Source organism: Halichoeres trimaculatus, unplaced genomic scaffold, assembly GCF_033239565.1.
Source record: "Halichoeres trimaculatus isolate MK-OKI-2021-1 unplaced genomic scaffold, fHalTri1.1 fHalTri1_scaffold_14, whole genome shotgun sequence".
NCBI lineage: Eukaryota > Metazoa > Chordata > Actinopteri > Labriformes > Labridae > Halichoeres > Halichoeres trimaculatus.
The window spans coordinates 23,735,922-23,756,832 of NW_027437192.1; the positions used below are offsets into that span (position 1 = coordinate 23,735,922).

Here is a 20,911-nt window from a genome sequence, read left to right on the forward strand (position 1 = left end):
GATTTCTACACTGATTTCTGCACTGTGATGATGTTTTGGGTGAATAAGCCAGAAACAGTCTCTTTTTTTTTCTTGCTTTGTGTTTGTTGTAGTTTCCTGGAACAGAGGCTCATAGCACTAGAGGCTCGGTATGGGAGGGAGCTGCAGGGCTTACAGAGCGAAAAGCAGCAGCTTCAAGAGCTTCTGGAGAGGCAGAGTCGGCTGGTCAGTCAGCTGCAGGGTGAATTGGGCAGCTCCATGCTCAACAGCACCCTGCTGCAGAGACAGCAGGCTGCACTCACAGACACTGTTCAGCAGCTGCTGGCTATGGTCAACCACTGCAACGGTAGGACACTTACCACTCTCACAGTACTACTTTTTTTCAATGAAACCACCACTGACATTGAGTGCACTGTCATATTTTATGCACTGTTGCACACTGTAATAGATTATAACAGGTGATGAAAAAAACTCCTCAGAGAGGAAAAAAAGGATTTATAGTTTCAGTAACCATCAAAACTTCAGCATTACTGCAGAATTTTAAGTAATGAGTCTGAGAGTTGTGTTTTAGGCTGTACACGTATCATTTTTCATGACTCACCTAGAGCAGCTTGTAACTCAAATCTCAGAGTCACCAAATAGATGTGTCTCACAGACACTGCAAGCTTTGGAAAAAGCTTAACATTACAAGAGAACTTGCATATGGAGCAGAGATTAGTGTGCACAACCCATGAGGTTGCCATCTGTAAATAAATGTCTCCTTGTTTTTGCAGAAAACTCCAATTTACCAAAAGGGGAGCCGATAAATTTCAGAGACTGTGCTGACATCCTGCGATCTGGAGTGACAGAGAGTGGAATATACAGTATACGCCTTGCTAACTCCACACAGACTGTCAAGGTAGTAAAGTTTTTAAGGCCATTGACCTTTTCCTGCAAATATCACCAAACTGACTGGGACATGGACCCCTTAGTCATCCAAACCGTTTTTCCATCAGCATTTAACACTGCACTTATTTAACTTTTGACACACCTGAATAGCTTTAATCTCACCGGTTTATGAACTTTTTATTATGAGCTCAAGAGAATATAACCAACAAGTGACCTCAGAAGTGTCCCTGTTGGTTGATGTGCAATGAACTCTTGATCCTGTAATGATATGCATGTAAGTACAAACCATAGACTGAATATAGAATCAAAAGTGTGGCTTTGCCATTTCTAATTGTATGGTTTAAAGCCAAAATACCCCCATCAGAGTGGCCGCCATTGTGCAACCAGCGTCTGCACAGTACAGACTATGATGGATTTCTTGGCACCCCCTCCAGAAGTATTTTACCATCCCCCAAAAAACTACACAATAATGGCAGTTGTGAGTCATCGTTAAGCGTGACATAAAGCCTTGTTCACTCTAAATTGCCTGTAGGTGTGATGGTTGTCTTTCTGTGTGTCAGCCCTGTGATTGACTGGCGACCAGTCCAGGGTGTACCCGACTCTCACCCTAAGAGAGCTGGAATAGGCTCCAGCCACTTGTGACCCTGCGCAGCATAAGCAGAATGGAAAATGAATGAATGAATGTCAAAGCCTTGTTTTTAGCATCTTAAAACTAATAAAAAATAAATAATAAAATAAAATAAAATAAACTTTCCAGGAAAAGAGGACTTGAACGCAATGCAGCCAAATGGTTTCTTCAACCCCACCACAGCAATCGAATGTGAGAAACATTTTTACGAGGTGTATTTACCTTTTTAAAGTTTGACCACAGCCCATCTTGAATGACTGGGGGGTCAGATTTTTAAACCTATACTGCAGCCAGTCACCAGGGGGAGCAGTTTTTGTAGCAACCTTATTTCAAGCAGAGCAAGATAAGGTCCATATTTTCTACAGTCTACGCTAATCGCAGGCCATATGATGATGTACTAAGGAACTAGGAACTAGGAAAAGAGGTAAATACAAGACCTTAAAATGTCCTCTTTAGTGTTGCTGGTCTTCATTTGGTGAATAGATTAGGTAAACAAGTAAGGCCACACTTACACAGATACTCCCGCAAAGAATCTTCCTTTGTGTTTCAAAAAGCCACCCACAAATACATGAGGATGGCGTAAAAACCAGCCGCATTCATACGACTCCAAGAGGACAAGTCACAACGATGTAGTGGCCATGCCAGGCCAGTAGTTGGTGATGTGGATATGTTCATATATGCTAATCAGCCATCATTCTTGTGGTTGTTCTTTCTTTTTCTGCCACTTTATTCTATAAGATGGTTGGCAATCCAACCTTGACGCACATTACCGCCACCAACTGGACCAGGATGGCTTAACTGGAAGTTGTGGCTGCGTGCGCAACCTTCACTTAAAACTGCAAGTGCGCGTGCGGTGACATCAGCGTTTCACCCTGAAACACTCTGCTCTGTGTTTATAAGAGGCTGGATGGAGGAGCGTTTTGAAAACTCTCCACTCTGGGGAGCGTTTTCAAAAGTTTCCGTTTTCGGACAAAATGCAATGCAGTTTAATCAGATTTAACCGCTTTTGGCATTGTGTAAACGCAGCCTAAATGAACACACACTTTGGATAATGACACCAGGAAGCAAAAACCAACAAAAGACCTAAAGAAATCTTCACTTTTGGCCCGCTGGCCCAAGAAGTCCCCTGTTTGATATATCTAAATCTAACATACATACACGAAACAAAGAAGGAAAGGGACAATTAAAAGATCTCAAAAATGTTGCGTTTGATTTGCTGGTGCCCCTGATTGATGAATGTTCAGTCCTCTTTGTGATGTGTATTCAAGCACACACACACACACACACTCACACACACAACCTCACACACACGATGTTGACATAATGGCATCTATTTTATTTATACTTCAAAGCACTAGCGAGATAACTGTGATTAAATGATAATTTGCTGTATCTGTTTGAGTAAAGAGGTTGATAGAGGAAAAACATGCAAGGTTACTGAGAGCTGGAACAATAATGAGCACCAGGAGCATTTCAGCCCTGAGGCTTTATGCTGAGTGAGTGAGTGAGTGAGTGGGCACTGCTGATTGCAAAGTCAGAATAGCTCAGGAGGTACCTCTTGTGACCTGAAGCAGATAGCGCTTGCTAAGTGAACCATGAGATTCACCAACAGACTTCCTTTTCTTTGAATCACAGCTAGAAATCTTGGCTGGACTCTCCACTCTTAAAGCTTCCACAGAAAGGGAGACGGGAGTGAAATAGTTTTCATGTTACTCATTATTTTCAGTCTAGTTTGCTCATTGGCACCAGCTCTTGCTGCCTCTGTTTTCCCCCGCTCTTCCTCTCCATTTCCTGTGTGCAAGTCAGCCAGGTGTTGGGCACTGGTGCCATGTGTTTCCTGCCAACTGGGGCCGATGTACTATTGCACTGATGCAAGTTAGTATTCCCCAAATCATCGCTGCTTTCAATCTATGCCATCTAAATTCCAAGGTGGCTGGCATTCTGGGTGGCTGCAAGAAAGTGGGGCAGATACAAATTGCCCTACATTTTCCAAGCAGAGAGTGGGATTCCTCAGTTGGACAGGAGACAGAAAGTGTTACGTGTGGAATGCCGATTGGATAAATCCTCCTGTCTAACTTTTGATCTCGGAGGTTTTGAAAATTTATGATGTTTACCCATCAAATAATTTATACTCAGGATTAGACCTTTTTTCAAATTTTTATAAATTTATTGCTTACTTCTCCTACATGGCACATTAAATCAGAAACAGTAAGCCTTTTCCCAGAACAGATATTGAGTTAATAATTTTGTCCTTTGACAGCTTTTCATAAAAAGACAACATAATATTTTCATAAAAAACTGCACATCCTGCTGTCTAAATTTTCTGAATTTCTTCATTAGGCTGTCATGAATTTCCCTTTTATAATCATTGTTCTTCCAAACAATACTGATGCAAAAGAAATAAAAAGAAGAAAAAAGAAAGATTAAGTGAAATATGTATCTGGTTTGAATCAAAGCAACAACCACAAAATTACTTAAATTGAGAACTCTATTTCAAGACCCTTTTTCTATTATTTGGTTTCCCTTTAAAGCTAAAGCACAGGCTTAATGTGTTAAAGGATAACCACAGCATACTGCCAGCCAACCCTGCTCTTTGAGGAAAAAGACCTGAGTGCCTTTTGACCTTGATTCAGCTTTACTATTCTGGGAAATGTCTCTTTTTATTTCAAGCAGAAGAAAGCCATCTGGGCTGTCACGTAAGAGATATCTGTTGAGATGCTGGACCAAAGCTTTGCCACTCGGCTCTCAAACAGGTCAGGGCAGTTGTTATGTGGACAACATTCAAGGAACTGACCACAAAAATCAATTTTGGCTTATCAGTAATCATCCTGATTGTTGGTTTTAGAGAACGTCGTGAAGTCTGAAACACCTCAGACAATATCTATAATCTGAGGTGACAACATTGCATTGAAATATAGTGCCTCGGAAAAAAAATAACACCCTTTATACTTGAAGTATGCTGACTGAATAGATTGTTCGTTTGAGGATATAAAAAGCCCCCGATCTTAACATCAATGGAGGAAATTCACACACTGATTTCATCAGAGTTCCCAAGTGAAGCTGGAATAAGCCCCGTTAAACACCTTGAATATCCATAACAAATCCCTGAGCAAGTTTAAATTTCCAATTCTGTCACTAGACAAATGAGTGTACTTTGTTTCTGTTTGTTCATCCAAATACATCTACAGAGGCAAAATATGCCGCCAAGTAAAAAGTAAACAGTGTGTTACCAAAAACACGGATACTTCCCATGCAAACCCAAAGGGTCATGAGAACAAAGTGATGTGTTCGTTTTCCACCCCCTGGGTCATATCATTACATGATGGATGGAGTATCCGGCATTTACAAGAATTCCTTCAAAAAATGGCAAAACTAAAGTGCCTTAATTACTCATGTCATTTCAGGCCATGTTTTACTCACATGGAAATGTAACATCTTGGTTAAGTGTCAAAATGCAAAAAGGGATTAATGTTCAGCCTCAAAGGTCAAACCGGAACATAAGGAATAGCATGAGAATAATGAAAAAAAAAAAAAAGCTTGCACCTCTGTCTGACCTTAAAGGTCCCATATTATGCTCCTTTTCTGCAGTTTAATATGGATCATTGATGTCTTCATGAAATGGTAGTAAAATGTTTTGGTCCAAAAAGCCAATAAATCAAGCACAGCAGCATTGTTTCCAGGCTCTCATAGCCCCTCTGTTCAGAACGCTCTGATTTAGTGGGCGTGTCCTTCATATGTAAATGAGCCACTACTGATGCCGCCCCGCTCTTCCGCATCACTGAGAGCGGCGCCTTGTAACCATGACTACCGAGCTCCAAGTGCACAATGTTTAGAAAACAGTTTACGTAGGGGAGGGTAGTGGGCGGGGAGGAGGTTCAGTGGTATCCGCTTTGGTGGACCAATCAGGTCAGACTTGCTCCTGATTGGTCCAAAAAGGGAATCGCTTGGCAAATCCCCAAAATCAAAACACCTCGTTTTAGGTCATGATTTTACATTCACAAGCACTACTAAGTTCAGGTTTTGTCATTAAATATCACATTTTTGGGGCTGGGAGGAAAGCCAAAGACCCACAAACTTCACTTAAAGACTTAATAAAGTGATTTTTGCATCATATGGGTCCTTTAAGGTTATATATTATAAAGTTTCTACTAACCCACAAAATTTGGAATAAGCCTTCATCTGAAGAACCTTCTCTGGTGCTTGATTCATGGTATATTTTGTCCAAAGCACAACACAGATATTGTCCAGTATCAGGGTACAGTATCAGTCGATGGAAAAAGGGATATAGTATGACCAAAGAGTGCAGAAACAATGGCTAAAGTAATGACATTGAGCTAAGTACAGATGTAACAGCAACCAGAAGAGCAACTGGGCCCCATCCATTTCCAAGCAAGATCCTGTCCTGCAATCAGGACAACTCACTAACTATTCATTATTCCTTGTATAATATCGACATATTTGCATGGCTTAGTCAATCTAGCACTATGAATCCCAAATTAAAGCTGCACTAAACAATATTTCTAAACATAGATTTTTTTTTTTTTTTTTTTTTTTTTCATCCTGCCCGGACAAAATCTAAAACTGTTGTTGCCTGGTTGTTCATAGGATGACAGAAGGGCCTTAACATTTGATAACTGAAAACAAATTAATACACTATTTCTCATCAGAACTCTGTATCTAAAATGTTACGGCCAAACGCAAATGTGAAAATGTTATTATATGCCAATTCTGTCAACAGAACTTGGTTTTCTGCCACCAAGTGAGGAAAACAATGATGTATTACTGCTTAAAGGCTAAAACAGGAAGCATCTGATACACAGCTGAGTAAAGAATCAAAAGAAAATGACCAAATGATGTCAGTTTTGGATTCACAGAGCTATTGGCTGCTGACACGTTAGTCATTGTTTTGAAATTCACTAAGTTTGTCATAAAGCTTTTCCAACGCTGTCGTAATGTACCTGTATTTCCACAGGTGTTCTGTGACATGAAGACTCGAGGTGGAGGGTGGACAGTGCTGCAGCATCGAAGGAACGGCTCAGTTGACTTCCACCGTGGGTGGAGAGATTACAAAGTGGTGAGTATCTCAAAGGGTTGGGTGAGGGTGCGTCATGATCATTCATAGTGTTTCAGTCTCTGTGCTACAAATCAGTGCTGAGCAACTGAGCAGGAGGTTCCAATAACGATCCACGGGTGGTTTGGCACGGAGAGGCGTGGGATACTGGTCAGCCTTTGATCCCAGGTGACCTGTGGTTGTTGTATTTGGCCACCCTTGTGTTTTCTCCAACCCCCCATGTTATTGCACCTGCTCTTGTTCCCTCTCCCTGTACTCCCACACACTCACATACACACTCTCCACAAACACACACGTCCCGCACGCTATTGACTTATTGGAAACCTCTGCAAGACCTAGAAGCTTTCTTAGGTAGTGAAATGTGTGAGTAACAGCCGTTCAAAAACAAACAGGATGTTATAAAACAGAACACAAGAGACAACAATTTTTTTTCCACAAACCCAAATGTGTTTCAACACCTCTAGCTCTTGTTGTGTTTTGGACTAGCAAGAAGAGGCTTTTTCTACCCTCATTACAAAGTTTTTTAAATGGAACAAAAGTTGGTGCGCACAGTTAAAAAAAAACAAAAAACAGACAAGCATATGCCAACAGACCTTTTCAACTGTGTTAAATTGCACACAGAACAAATGAGTGAGGCTGGTTTGTGATTGAGCGGAGTAGCAATTTGTCTCACGCCCACGCCAACAAATCAATTGCCACGGCTTGGGTTGGAAACAAAATGCAGAGAGGGCCATGACTGCAAACAGAACGAGGGAGCAAAAGGCTTAAAAACCTCTTTTAAGGACAATAATTCTACAAGAGTGTGATGAATATTTGGTCACTGTTGGGTGTGGGAAGCCCTGTAGCTAGCAGATCATGTATACAGCATACTGGAGTGCGACGCTGCCCAAATGCACACTCAGTGTCATGTGTTGAGAGTTGATCAAGTGTTAAACTCAGATCTGGTGGTTCATGAAAAATGCTACAAGGCAAGTCTCTTTAAATTCACTTAAACTTTTGACCAATAACAGAGTCTTTCAGTTAGACAAAGTGACAGAGAACTCAGAAGTTAACAAGCAGAGATGGCTCTTTTTCAATGAGCACAGGCTGAAAACATTGGCAGGCGTGGAGCTTTGTTGTTCACAGCTCAGCCTGAAAATATAAACATACAGGTGGTATGTTTTCAATTTTCTTATTCTTTACCAGCTCTTAACATAATGCACTCATCTATTCATATGACCTTGTTACATTGTGAGATTATTCCATATGTTTTGGCTTTTGTCACGCTATTAACAGTTTGTATGCTAGCCATGTTTTGTCCCTGAGCTTGTGCGTTCCTTTGAATAGGGCTTAATTCCCTTTGCTGATATTTTCCACGTTTTTTATGCCAGTATGGCACACAATATCTATCTTGTTGAAACAATTATGCGTCCTTGGAAAGGTAAGGTGTAGAACTGTCATTTAGCATTGAATCCTGCCTCTGACCTTTTCTTTTACAAAACTGTTTCTTTTTTGTATTCTGATGGTTTATGCTACACAATTGGCTGAAACAAAAAACAGACATTTCTTGTCTTGAAGACCTCGAAGTCTCTGAAAATGTAAATCATAGGATTCCATAAGACTATGTTTTCTAAGTTATTGCAATTAACTGAATGAAGTTAATGCTAAAGCTAAAGGTTACTTTAGTTAGCCAAGTTAGCTAACATTATAAAAATAACAAACTGAGAGAACAAGGTTTTGGGGGGAAAAAGTTGATGTAAAACAAATCTAAATGACCCAGTCAAAGTCATGGCTATCTGTTAGCATTACTTGATGTTTATTAAGCTAATGCTAGGTCGTTCTTTTAAAGGTGATACTCATGTTTTAAAACAGAAACAAGCTGCAACCTCATTATGTAACACAGAGGATAACACTACACATTTTAAACTCTCTACTCCATGAAAACCAGATAGCTTAACAGCTAGCTAGCTTGGCTAACTCAAAGCTTAAAACTCTGATCTTGCTCTTGGTTTCTGAGAAGACAGACAGATTTTCCTGTCTTGTGAGGGACAGAAAATGTGAGGGGAATGAGAGGTGAAATGACTTTCACATGGGACCAGGCATTGAGCAGACTGGCCACTCTACCATGAGCCAAACCAGTCTTCCATTTAGTGTTTTTATAAAGGTTTTAAAGTCTCACTTTATATTCTCATATTGTAAGTTTTTAAGCACCTCTTGGCCCAGTTTCACCTCATCAAAGCATTTGCTTCATCCACCACCTAGTTGTGGGAGTACACTGTATATATATCCTCTCAGTTACGATCATTATAAAGTGTTTTTGCACTGCCATGATTTGAATTAAATTCTTTAGTAGCAAAAGTATCAAGAGTTTTTAAAGTTAATAAGCCCACAAGGCAAGTTGCAGGTATAATAGATCACTGGAGGAAAATTTGGTGAAAATGAAATTCTCAGTTGACTGACTGGTGCTTTGGGAGTGGATTACTTTGCTTCAGTTTCACTTAGTGGACTGTCTTAGGCCATCAGAATGATGAATGTGACTCCTCAAAATTGAGGTCCATTTCCATATTAACTTGGAAAAAAAGACAGAGAGCCACTTGGCAGCTCCCTGGTAAAATCAGCCTCTTTGTTAGACGATTTTCTTGCTCTATTGTTCCTCGGTCTTTGTGTCTAATCCAGGGCTTTGGAGATCCATCTGGGGAGCACTGGCTGGGAAATGATATCATCCACAAATTGACCAGCTCCCAAGAGTACAGTCTTCACGTCCAGCTAAAAGACAGAGAGGGGAACGAGGCTTTCTCACATTACGACCGCTTCTACATTGAGGGCGAAGAAAACAACTACAGGTAACATTTCAACACAATGTACTATTTCTGGGTATCTGAGCATGCTGGTGTTTTTTTCTTCTTCCTCTTCTTTTGGTAATCAATCTGGACTGCAATGGTCGCAACTAGCTATTAGAATCAGGAACTCCCTCAATTACCCAACATGGTTCATAATGAGTACATGATAGCTGAAGATATGACAGAGGCTATACTTAAACACTTTAAATACGCTCAGGTCCACAATTAAGTTCTCTTTAACTTAGTCAGAAGCCAGACATGAATAGCAGCATAATGAAGGTGTTTAATTTTGCTGAAGTGTTTTATTAAGAGCCTCTATTGTGAAAGACATAGTTGTAATTCAGTAACACCCTTCCACCCGTTGCCTTGCCTCTGGGTGTAAGACTCTTAATATCACGGCAGATTAGAAACCATTATCAACAGTTCAACTTCCTCACTCTTTTCTTGTCCTTTAAGCTTTTTCTACCCCCAAGCTCTCGCGCTGAGGAACTGCTTGGTCCATTTTTAAGAATGCCATTCATGAGCTTAGTAGGGGACACAAGCCACTTTTGTCTGCTTTCCTCGACATTACAGTGGCCACAGCAACCTCTGAAAATCCCTGCAGGAAAAGCAAATCCTCTAAAGCCTGAACAGGAGGAGTCGGCTCTACCTGCCCTTACTAGGAGCTGACAACTCCTGCTAAAACCTCCTTTCTAACCCTGCAGTCACCAACAAGATTTTGCTTTTCTTTTCTCCCAATAAGACAGAAGAAGGAAACAAAAATAGCTGAGGTAGGTTTCAAATAAACTCACAGGAATCTTCCCTTCTTATATGGAAGTCTGTGAAGATTGATGCTCCAGCAGATGACAAATCATCGTCATGTGTAGATGTGTGCTCTCCAAGATCCCTAATAGTGCAGCAAATTGCATTTGCCTGACTTTGTTCCACATAATTAGCACGATAAAACTGAATGTTTCACAATTTTGCTCTCGGCTACAGCGTGTGAGGTGAAGCACCTGAGCGAATATAATCGCCTCTGTAGCTTGCTACCTCTGAGCTCATGCTCTGTGTAACCAGTTCAATATGTACCAGCTTTACTAGCATGCTGGAGACGCTGGCCCCGTCTGTTCATAACTTCCAGCCAAAGCAATACCGCTCCTCAGCAGAGTGCACCCCAGAGCAACACAGAGGTTTCACCTCATATTCAGAAATTATTCAGACATTAATCATCGGCATGACAGACCACATTGTTCGTTAAGGTAGCCAACAAAAACCATTGTTATCATAAAGCCAATCCCTTTTATCATGATGTAACAGTGCATTTATCATTAAAGGATTAAAAAAACACCATCAAAAGACAGTTACCTTGGAAAAGAATGGCCTGTATGATGTGGTTTTGGAAGTCATCCCTAATGCAAATATGGCAAAGGCAAAAGAGTTGGCACAGTCCAATAGACTGCTCCTTCTAATAGGGTATTCTGTGGCCTGTGGTTGCCATTATGTCTAATATGATAGTTTTTAATTTCCTTAACACCCACAATCAATCACAAAGAGAACAGTTCCCTAACAAAACCTCCCCTCATCTATTATTCTGGCCTCTCTCTGATATGCCACCACCACTCCCAGCCAAAGCTCTGTCATTTTAGAAGCCTCTTTCCATGAGTTGCCCTGGCCTGTGAACTCACAAATTCAGGAGGACAATTCTTCATTAAGTCACCACGGACAGCATGCCCCGAGACACAGAGTTGGGGTCACATATCTCAGGGGGGAGGGGGAGAGTCCAGGACTAACTAGACAGAATGACAGGGCGGGGGAGAGGCCAGACAGCGGGGCTGACCTCCTCGCCCACTCAGTTTGGACCAGAACTGACACAATGCAAACAGACACAGAAACACTCAAAAGTGTTTTCACAGAATGCATTAATTGGCCACTTTTGAAAAAAATTATCTACAGCAATTTTATCTGCAAGGATATTTCTAAAAGTTAAAGCACAGTCCAATGGTACTGTTTTGTGTTATGTTCAAAAAAAGTCTCCATGCACCATCCCTTTCTGCTATTCGGTGCTGCCAAGGAGCAAAGTTGCTTAACACAGCTTTAAATAATGAATACAAGTGCCTGCTGCTTTGCTCTTTCTTCCTGCTGACACCCTGTCCCCACTCTCCAAAATCCAGCCTTCATGCCGAGGGTTTCAGTGGCACAGCTGGACGCACCAGCAGCCTCACCCACACTGGCACCCAATTCAGCACCAAGGACAGAGACAACGACCGCTGCACCTGCAAATGCGCTCAGCTCGCATCAGGAGGTACGCAGCTTCTGCTACACTCTCAATCTGTCTGTGCTCATAACATATCTTGTTAAACATTTCTATCCACCCGCTTGTAAATGTCCCAAAGTGCATTTCATTTTCCCTCTGTGCCAGTATAAAGTTACTGCTGACTTGCAGCTGTATATTTGGGTGTTCCATTTCATGAGCTTGAATTTAATTAATTCTGACTTCTTTCCTTACACTCTCCATCATTTTTCCACTTCAGGTTGGTGGTTTGAGGCGTGCGGTCCATCCAACCTGAATGGCATATATTACCCCAGTTCATCTACTGTGGTTCGCTACAATGGTATAAAGTGGTACTACTGGAAAGGTCCCAATCTAATGGCTACGATGACAACCATGATGGTGCGCCCTGAAAACTTCTAATGCAGTGGCTTGACCAAGATGTGATGTTAGAAGATGAATGTAATAGCTGAAAAATGAACATATCCAGTTCTTCATCAGACTGTTGGTGGTTACAGCTTTTGGACATCTAAAACTCAAGCCAGAGATGTGAAGACTGTCATTTCATAACAGGGTTTTGGTGTATACCTGAATATCTTTTCACAAAAGTACAAAGACTGTATTTTAAAGAGAATTGTGCAGCTAAGATATGAGTAATATGGAGGGTGAAAGCTTTGCTACAGATGACGAAAATCAAGTTAACATACCAAACAATAAATCACACGTTATTCATTACTCAACCCAAAATAAACTCTATTCATAAGCAGACAAATCTTTAGAGTCACCTAACCTATTTTTATACTAATGAGTGATAATGTATGTTATGTGTTATATCATGTGATGTGTATATTGTATTATTCACTACGAAGTCAAAATGCTAAATGCTTATTTACCAGTCCTGACAGGATGCCAGGATGTTGCCAATTAACTCAGATTCAGCCAGGCCTTGTGCATTCTGCACCAGCATGTCATTTTGCACCTTTAACCCATAACACTTGTTTGTTATGCATGGCAAACAGCGTCTTTCCTTCCACTCTGATAAAAATAACCTTTTCACAACACTGTGTTGTTTGCAATATTGTTAGCAACATGCATGGAGATATACTTAATTTAAACTGTGAAGCACAGCTACAACATGTTAACCATCTCCCTTCAAGATGCTTTATAGTCCTTCCCAGGCTGTTACCACAGCATTTTCTGCAGACTTTGCACCTTAAACCAGTCAAAAGAATTCAACTGCTTGAAGTTTTCTTGATTTTTTTTTTTCCCTAACTTAAAAAAAAACTAGAAGCTGCCTCAGCCATCTCACAGTGTCTTGAGTTCAGCCTGTTGACCAATCAGAGGGTTGTTGCTTATGTCCAGAGTGAGACTCTCATTGTAGGTCACTATAAGAGGCATCGTTAGATAATCCCTCTGTCTCTTGATTTTGCTCGCATGCTACTACATGCTAGTACATGCTAGCCAGCACAATAACAAGTAGACCAGCACAAAGGCTTGTGTCCATCGAGGTCTTTCTTCGCTCTGGCACCACCCATTTTTTTTATCCAAACCTAAAGGAGTTTAGCTGCTATCACACCAGGAAAAAGAGTTATATCTTTGGAATTTTATCACACTGAGCTGTGTCACCACCCAATTGTCAACTCAACAAAATCATGAAGGGGCGGGACTTCTGATATCAGCTTGGTTAACATCAGCGGTAGATCTAACCACGTTTTTTCCCAAGGTACACTTCGAAGTGCAGAGCTGCTATTTCCTCCCAATTGTGTTTGACATTTTCTTGTGAAATTCCACAGAATGTGTGAAGCTCTGAAATTGCGGTTCTGGGCCTAAATGACATAAACAATGTGTATCTGGCTTTTATAATTTGAACTCACAACTTAAATTAAGCATTAAACACCTAATGTCTGTTGTTTTATTATTAGTATTTTTTATACTTTTTTTGTAACAGCTTCATGCAGCTATATACAGAAAAATTCACATCAGAAGATAAACATCTTGATCAGCCAGTATATGGCTTGTAAAACGTCTGTACTCATCAGAAGCTGTAGGTCAATCCATACACCATATACCAAATGATAACCCACTATCACTTCAATGCTTTACCACCTTTCATAAAACAACACTGTAAACATCAGCAACAACAGTAAGAGGCTTTGCCCTCTGCTGTGTCTTCCAAAGGGCTTTACAGAGTAAAATATTAATGATTCTTTCCAGGCACACCTCTCATAAAACTTTATTTGTGAGAGAATTTGCTCATAAAAGAACATCATGCACTTTGGCTAGTATGATTTACCTTAAAAAAAAAAAAGAATCATTTGTAATAACATCTGGTAACAAAAGCTGTAAATCCAATTTTTGCTTTGTTAAAACAATAAAACCGCACGCATACAGTCTTTGGTGCCTATAACCCTCAGAGCCAGGTGCTTGTTTCTGCCACAGCCACATAAAGTCCAGCAGGCTACACATGCTGGACTCTGGAGAAGAAGTCGGATAAGACTGTGCACCATTGATCTGATGAATCATCCAATAACATCAGTCCCTGTGGTACCCATTAGATAGAGGATGGGTTTCTGCTTGACTAACAATGACCTGGATGTCCCTCTGTGTCAATGCACTGGGGACAGTGGCTAACCAAAGAGAACACACACACACACACACACACACACACACACACACACACACACACACACACACACACACACACACACACACACACACACACACACACACACACACGGCTGGACATGTCAGCAGCATCTGCTTATTGTTGTGGGCAGACACTTATGTATCTCATCTGAAGTTTGATTTATTTATGATCTATTCTAATTCAATACAACTATGGACAGAAAATGTGAAATGCAATACTCCCTTTGGACAGAGCAACATGCCCTATCTTCTATCGTTACATGTCTGTAGTATTCTCTGGCAAATAAAAAAAGAAAGAAATAATCATCCTGCTCATTCTGTTTTGTGTGTGTGATTTATTTAGTAGAAAACAAAAAAGGCACTATTATCCTGTAGGTCGACTTTTTTTCACCATATTAAACTGGCCTCGCAGCAGCCATAAAATGCATTAAAAATCAGCACCGTAGACTCATTAAGTCTGATTCTTGTTTTTTGTTTATTTATTTATTGGTAACACTTAACTCTGGAGGTCCACCTATTTCATTGCACTTACAAATAATTAGACAAAGTTTTTTTCTTATTTCTTTGAAATTACCCCCCAAATTTTATAAGAATTTGGTGAAAATTAGCGTATAACTTCTGGCCAGATTCTGTTTTGCAGTGCGCCTGTACTCGCAGTGTTTAACACAATCAGGTAAAGGCAATTTACAACCCCACTCTTGGTAAATATTATATCTGAAGCCTTCAGTTGTATCATGTAAAACATTATAGGCCTAATCATAAAGGTAGATCATTTTGCATGTGGTCTCAATTATGCATATCAACAAACTGGGTACTAAAGAACTTGATGAAATTAATAATAACAATAATAATAACAAATAGCTAACTATCAACTGCTTATTGGGAAATTAATTTATTCTCTGAACATTTCAAAGGTAATTATCAGAGGAAACAATGAAGCTGACTTCTGTATTTAAGAACTAAGCAGTTTTTCATCACCTGTTTCTCTGGAAATAGCAGAAACGTTGGGATACTTCTAAAAACTTTTGTGGTGGGTTGTGATTTAATTTCTAATAAATTATTTGCTAATCGTCACCTTCCTACCTTGCAATTTGGAAGAAATTTCAAAGAAACTGGAAAAAACAGGAACCTACCAATTGTGACTTGCGGCAATAAATTTAGACTTTGTTTTAAAGAAGTTATGTGCTGATTTCAAAGAAATAAGAAAAAAACATTGTCTAATTATTACCAAAGTGTGATGAAATTTGGGACCTCTAAAGTAAAGTGTTACCTATTAATTTATTTATATTTATCATTTATTTATTCATTCATTATTTTATTAAGTCATACAAAGGGTTGACTCAAACTGTTCTCACTGTAGGGCTATACAGTACTGACTCATTGTAGGTGGGAAGGTGGCATGAAATATGTATGCCAACATACAGGGAACAGACTTGATTCCCCTTCTCCATCTCTGCCAATCATAATTTTTGTAGTCCAACAGTAATGTCAAACTTAATCACAATTCATTCTTTAAGTAAATACTATGGGTGAAGCCACTTGGCTCTAAAATTTGAAGTTGCAGTTCTTGTCTTTGCATTTCATGTATCCTCCTCAGGTTTTGGCATGCCATGTACTCACAGGATATTAATTGCGTACCTTTTTTTTTTCTTTTCTTTTTTTTTTTTAATGGTTTAAGTGATGACTAAACTGGGTTTTCTGTTGGGACCAATGCAGTGAAATCTTCTATATAGCCTATAAAAGTGGTTGAAGACATTATATTCTTACAGAACAAGGCTGGTAAATGAGATAAGATCATCTAAACTACAGGAGAGCAGAGGGCACAGGAACAGAGAGTTCTTTACAAGAGCTTGAAAAGATCAGGGCTTACACTTCACATACAGCTGAAATAGCTTATGTTAACCTCAGCCCTACCTTAGACATGGTGAGCACACAATCATCCCTTGGGATTTTCAGGCAGCCAATCAGATTTCAAAGACGCTCCATGCCATCACTGACCACCTCCTGAGACCCACCCCTGGTCATTTTGCAGCATGTGTTGATTTCAGTGTGTTGCACAACTATCTAAAAAAAAAAGACCCACATTAGGTTGAAAAAAATGAAAATATATGCTTGCTGGAAAGCTTCACAAAAAATCCCCTTTTTTGCAGATAACAGTATTACTGTGTGAAGCTATGATAAATCCTGAAGGACATATCAAGGCTCAAATGCTTTGATTTACTATTCTATTAAGAAATATGCAGGAACTGCTCATGGTGGTGGAACTATTCATGGAGAAAACAGTGCTCATACCATGCATGACCATGGTAAGAATGTATAAATAAGTAAGTCTGTATTACATCAACAACAGCTACTGATATATACAGCATGTCTCTCAGCCACACAGCATTATGTCAAAGCAGAAAGCACCCACCCACACACACATACACACTCACATGCTCAGCATCCATGCAGTGACCCCCTTGCTAAACAAGTTTATTACGACCTCCAAGCCCCGGACAGGCGATAGATCACAGCAGGGGAGGCCAGGGGTGAATCCATCAAAGCGACTTTAATAAAGACCACTTGATTTGGCCTGCTGGCTCAACAGATGAAATGGTTGTGTTCAGGAGCAGTGAAGCAGACCAGAGTGTGAGCTTCACTGCTCCTCCACTCGTCCCAGTCTCTGTTTATTAGACGGGTTATTTGTAAGCACAGAGGCAGAGGGAGATAGTAACTTTAGAAGGGTGTTACAATTTCATCAATATTTGTGACAGTCTGTTATTTCGCTGTACTCACAGTGGTGAATTTAAGGGGGGGTTAGTTTATCGTGCTGGTTTTACAAATAAGGAATGTCCTAAATAGATAACTACAGAGCTTTTATCTCTTCTTAAACCTCTTGCACTGTGTAAATAGTCCCACAATCTAATGCTTAAGCTCTTCTTTGGCAGGTCCATTATTACAAATCCATGCTGTTTAGACAAGCATAACTCAATCCAGTGCGACTTAGTTCTGAATTCTAGTCAGATCTCAGGCTTCTGAAGAGTCTAACTGTGACTTTCAAACACAAAAGAGTGCCAAGAAAATGATGGAAATCATCTAGTTTTGCATATTTTGTGAGGCATTTGGATTTATTAAGGATTTTTTTTTTATTAACCTGAACTAAAACAAGCAAATACACAAAACACTGCCTGTGTTAAAAATTCAAACTTGTGAGAAAGTTTTTGTTATGAGTGATCACACATCTTTCTCTGTGGGAAAAATATACCCAAAATTGATGGTCTTGGCTTAGCTTAACTGGAGATGATCACCTGATTCTTTCTTTACATCACTACATTTTTATGCAAATCAAATCCCAATTTCTGCAAATCAAACTCACAACTTATCAAGTCAAAATGATAACATACTTGTCAGTTTTGTTCGATATTTGTTAATGTTTCTGTGTGGACTTGTCTCCTGTTGTTAGTCAATGCTACAATTTTGTATCATGTAAAGTCTGAAAACAAACAAATAAAAACAATACACAAATTGTTTTGTGATGAATGATCCCATCCAATCAGAACACTTCTTTAACCTCTGCTGAACTTTGTTTCTGTGATTCCCCACGAGACAGACACAGGAAGTGCTAAAGACTAGAGAAGATACTGTGCCAAGAACATCTTTTTTAACAGATTTAACAAACGACAATGTGTGGTCTTCGGTTATACATAAAGCATTGCTTCATGCTATTTGTAAGCTTAAACTTGTCAGCTGTTTCTCAATCTTTTAGGATTTCCGATTGATTCTGACTGATGGCTAGCTAGCTAGCTAGCTAGCTAGCAGTTAGCTGCAGCTTTAAATGTTCCCTTGAGTGTGTAGCTGTCATGTTATGTTGGATTCAAATTCCAGTATTGCTTCCCTGAGAATAGAATAGAATAGAATAGAATAGAATAGAATAGAATAGAATAGAATAGAATAGAAAATACTTTATTTATTCCCGAGGGGAAATTCAGGAGTCACCGCAGCATTTAAGAAAACAAAAGTAAGAAAGAGTATAGAAAGTGAAAAAAGGTCCATAAGAAATTAGATGACGACATCCCGTCCACCACTCGTCCACCACTCTCCAGTCCAGCCAGTCTCCACCTCCACAGGGTCCAGGACTGAGCCTCCCCAGCAGTCTGTTCAGTCTCTGTCTCCTGGATCCTGTCTGCTCACAGCAGGCGAAGCTCCTCCAATGTGGGGCCGGCGTCCGATGTCAGCTCCGTCAGCCATGTCCGTGAACAGCACGATGCCGCTGGGTTAGCACAGCTAGCTCGTCCATCCCCCGGGACTAGATCCCACGTTCCCAACAACGATGGATGGAAGGACAGGTCCACGTCGTCACCTCCCAGCTCACATCCGAGAACCAGCACGTCGTCCTCACCTCCTCCTCCTCAGCTCGAGGGAAATCATCAAGCCCTACACTAGTTAGCATTGACATGCTACAGGCTGCTAACAGCTAATTTCGCATGTAAACAATGCAGCCATGGTTACATGTAGGATCTCCAGACAAACACAGGAGAAAAGTAGTAAAAAATACCGCCGAAGCCACAAAAAGTTTGGTGTCCGTGACCGACAATGAACCATACAAAGTAATGATCCACTCAAAATACAAAGATTACGAAAAAGAGAGGAAAAAATTACAAGAAACGGACAAAGACGAGAGAGCTGCTGCAACAGGTAGCTACTTGGGCAGCGCCTGAGAGTGAGAAACTAGCATTTAGTACCTAAGGGTTTTGTTTTTATGATTAAAATTTTTGAATTCTTTATTTTTAAAAACAGTACAAGAACTGATTTAAGCACAGCATCAGGCTAAGAGTTATGAATATTGGAGGACTGGGCTTTTATGGCTGTCAAATGCAGCCAGCCTCAGGTGAATTCAGCCGGCCGAACTTCAACTTTTTGCCTGTGGGTCGAGATTTTTGATTTACTTCAAATCATTGTGAAATGTGGAGTTTCCAATGTGGCTAACGCCACTGTGCCTTCATAATGCCTTTCTAGGTACCAGTGGTTGCCAGCACTGAGGCCATAATAAGATGGTTCACATTCTCTGCCAAAGCTATTTTATCATTACTTGTTTTTCGCGCTGCGTCAGCTATAATCTGTAAAACTTTTACCAAACAGTTCTATCAATAAAGCAGCTCAACTAATCAGAGAGAGACAAAGACTGATCTGTTAATATCTGGTTTTAGTGGGTGGGAGGGGGATGTTTTCCACATTTATTCTTGCATATGTTGACTTTTTTTGTATATCAACTGATGAGAACAGAGTGTGACCGAAGAAAATTCTGCTCAGCTGGTGCTTTAAACCTCGCCTGAGAATTTATCAGCCAACCGAGCTGGATAGATAAATGCAGGAGAGCGGGAGAAAAATGTTCAGACTCCAGTAAAGAGGGGGAGAGAGAAAGAAGGGGAATGGGAGATAGAGCCAAGTGCTCATAAGTCCTTGTCTCTGCCTACTTGTGCCTCAGTGTCTTTGATTCATAAGGCTATGATGGCTGGCCAGGGCAGGGGCCAGGTATGGCATTTTGGCAAGAAGGAGGAAAAGAGGGAGGGTGAGGAGGACTGATTTGTAATAGTCGTCCTTGCTTTGTGGTGTACTGTGTCAGCATGCAACCCCATTTAACAGTGGTCATCGAAAAAGCAATACCATCCCTATATCAGCCTGCCACGCAAGATACATCAGCCCCTATGTCTCTGGAGTTTTTCTTTATAGAAGGAGAAAAGGCAAAGCAGCTGTTGTCATGTCATGTTTGAGAAGGTGGTGAAAGAAAAGGAGGAGAGTTCCACCTCTGACCACTTGGGGGCAGTGGTGGCACAAAGAAACTTCAATGCAAAGAGATGAGGATCTGGCTGCTGCTGCTGCTGCACACTGCCTCTCTGTCTTTCCCTCCACCGTCACAGGTCTAGGTTATATAACTCTGCGTTCATTAACACATCTTCTAACATGTGCTCCTGTTCCCAGCAGATGGTTAACTGAAGGCTACGGTATGGAGGAGAGGGGGGATCCTTCTAGAAAATCAGATTAGATTCTTCTATATTGAGCTACATTTTACATCAAACAGTAACTCATGTGAAGAAGGCTGAAAATACTCAATCAATTTAGCATTCACTGTGCTACAAAGAGAGAATTTTTGCTTTCAAGATAACAAACTAGAGTAAAATCAAAGCCTTAGCTGGCTCTCGGTTAATGAAGTATAATGTATCTTTGTTTGAGGTGGGATCAAACCATAAGACTAGATTTTATGTTGTTTGATGAGCTTGCAGGCTTTCCTTGCTGCCAGTCTCTCTACTCTTCATTTCTCTGTTTCTCACAAAAAAGAAGAAGAAGAAAAAAAAGGTTTCAGCTCCCCCTCCCCTTTTTATACAAACAGCACGCCTACCCAGACTGAGTAATGTGTAAATAAGACATAAGGCATGCGGACAGAGTCGAGAGGCTCAGTTTGCTGTTCAGCTAAATGCTGGAATGGGGCGAGACGTGCAATTTAATTCGCTTTGAATATGCTATGATCATTACAGACACGCCGGTTCCAGCATCTGACAAACAGCCGTCACACTGGGGTATTTGCAGAATGACAGAGTTGAGCCGGGAAAGCGGCGCAAACAATGCACAACAAAAAAGCATCCTGACAGCAA

At 40.5% G+C, this 20,911-nt stretch overlaps 1 protein-coding gene across 1 annotated transcript in view; it reads left to right on the forward strand.

Annotated features, from left to right (window-relative positions):
* Positions 1-14,554, forward strand: part of angpt2b (angiopoietin 2b) — a 28,172-nt gene extending 13,618 nt beyond the window's left edge. The window contains exons 4-9 of the mRNA XM_074686037.1: positions 93-325; positions 753-877; positions 6,468-6,569; positions 9,222-9,388; positions 11,536-11,666; positions 11,896-14,554. Of these exons, the coding sequence (XP_074542138.1) occupies positions 93-325; positions 753-877; positions 6,468-6,569; positions 9,222-9,388; positions 11,536-11,666; positions 11,896-12,056 (919 nt within the window). The 3' untranslated portion in view covers positions 12,057-14,554. The remainder of the gene's footprint in view (positions 1-92; positions 326-752; positions 878-6,467; positions 6,570-9,221; positions 9,389-11,535; positions 11,667-11,895) is intronic.
* The last annotated feature ends 6,357 nt before the right edge of the window (positions 14,555-20,911 follow it).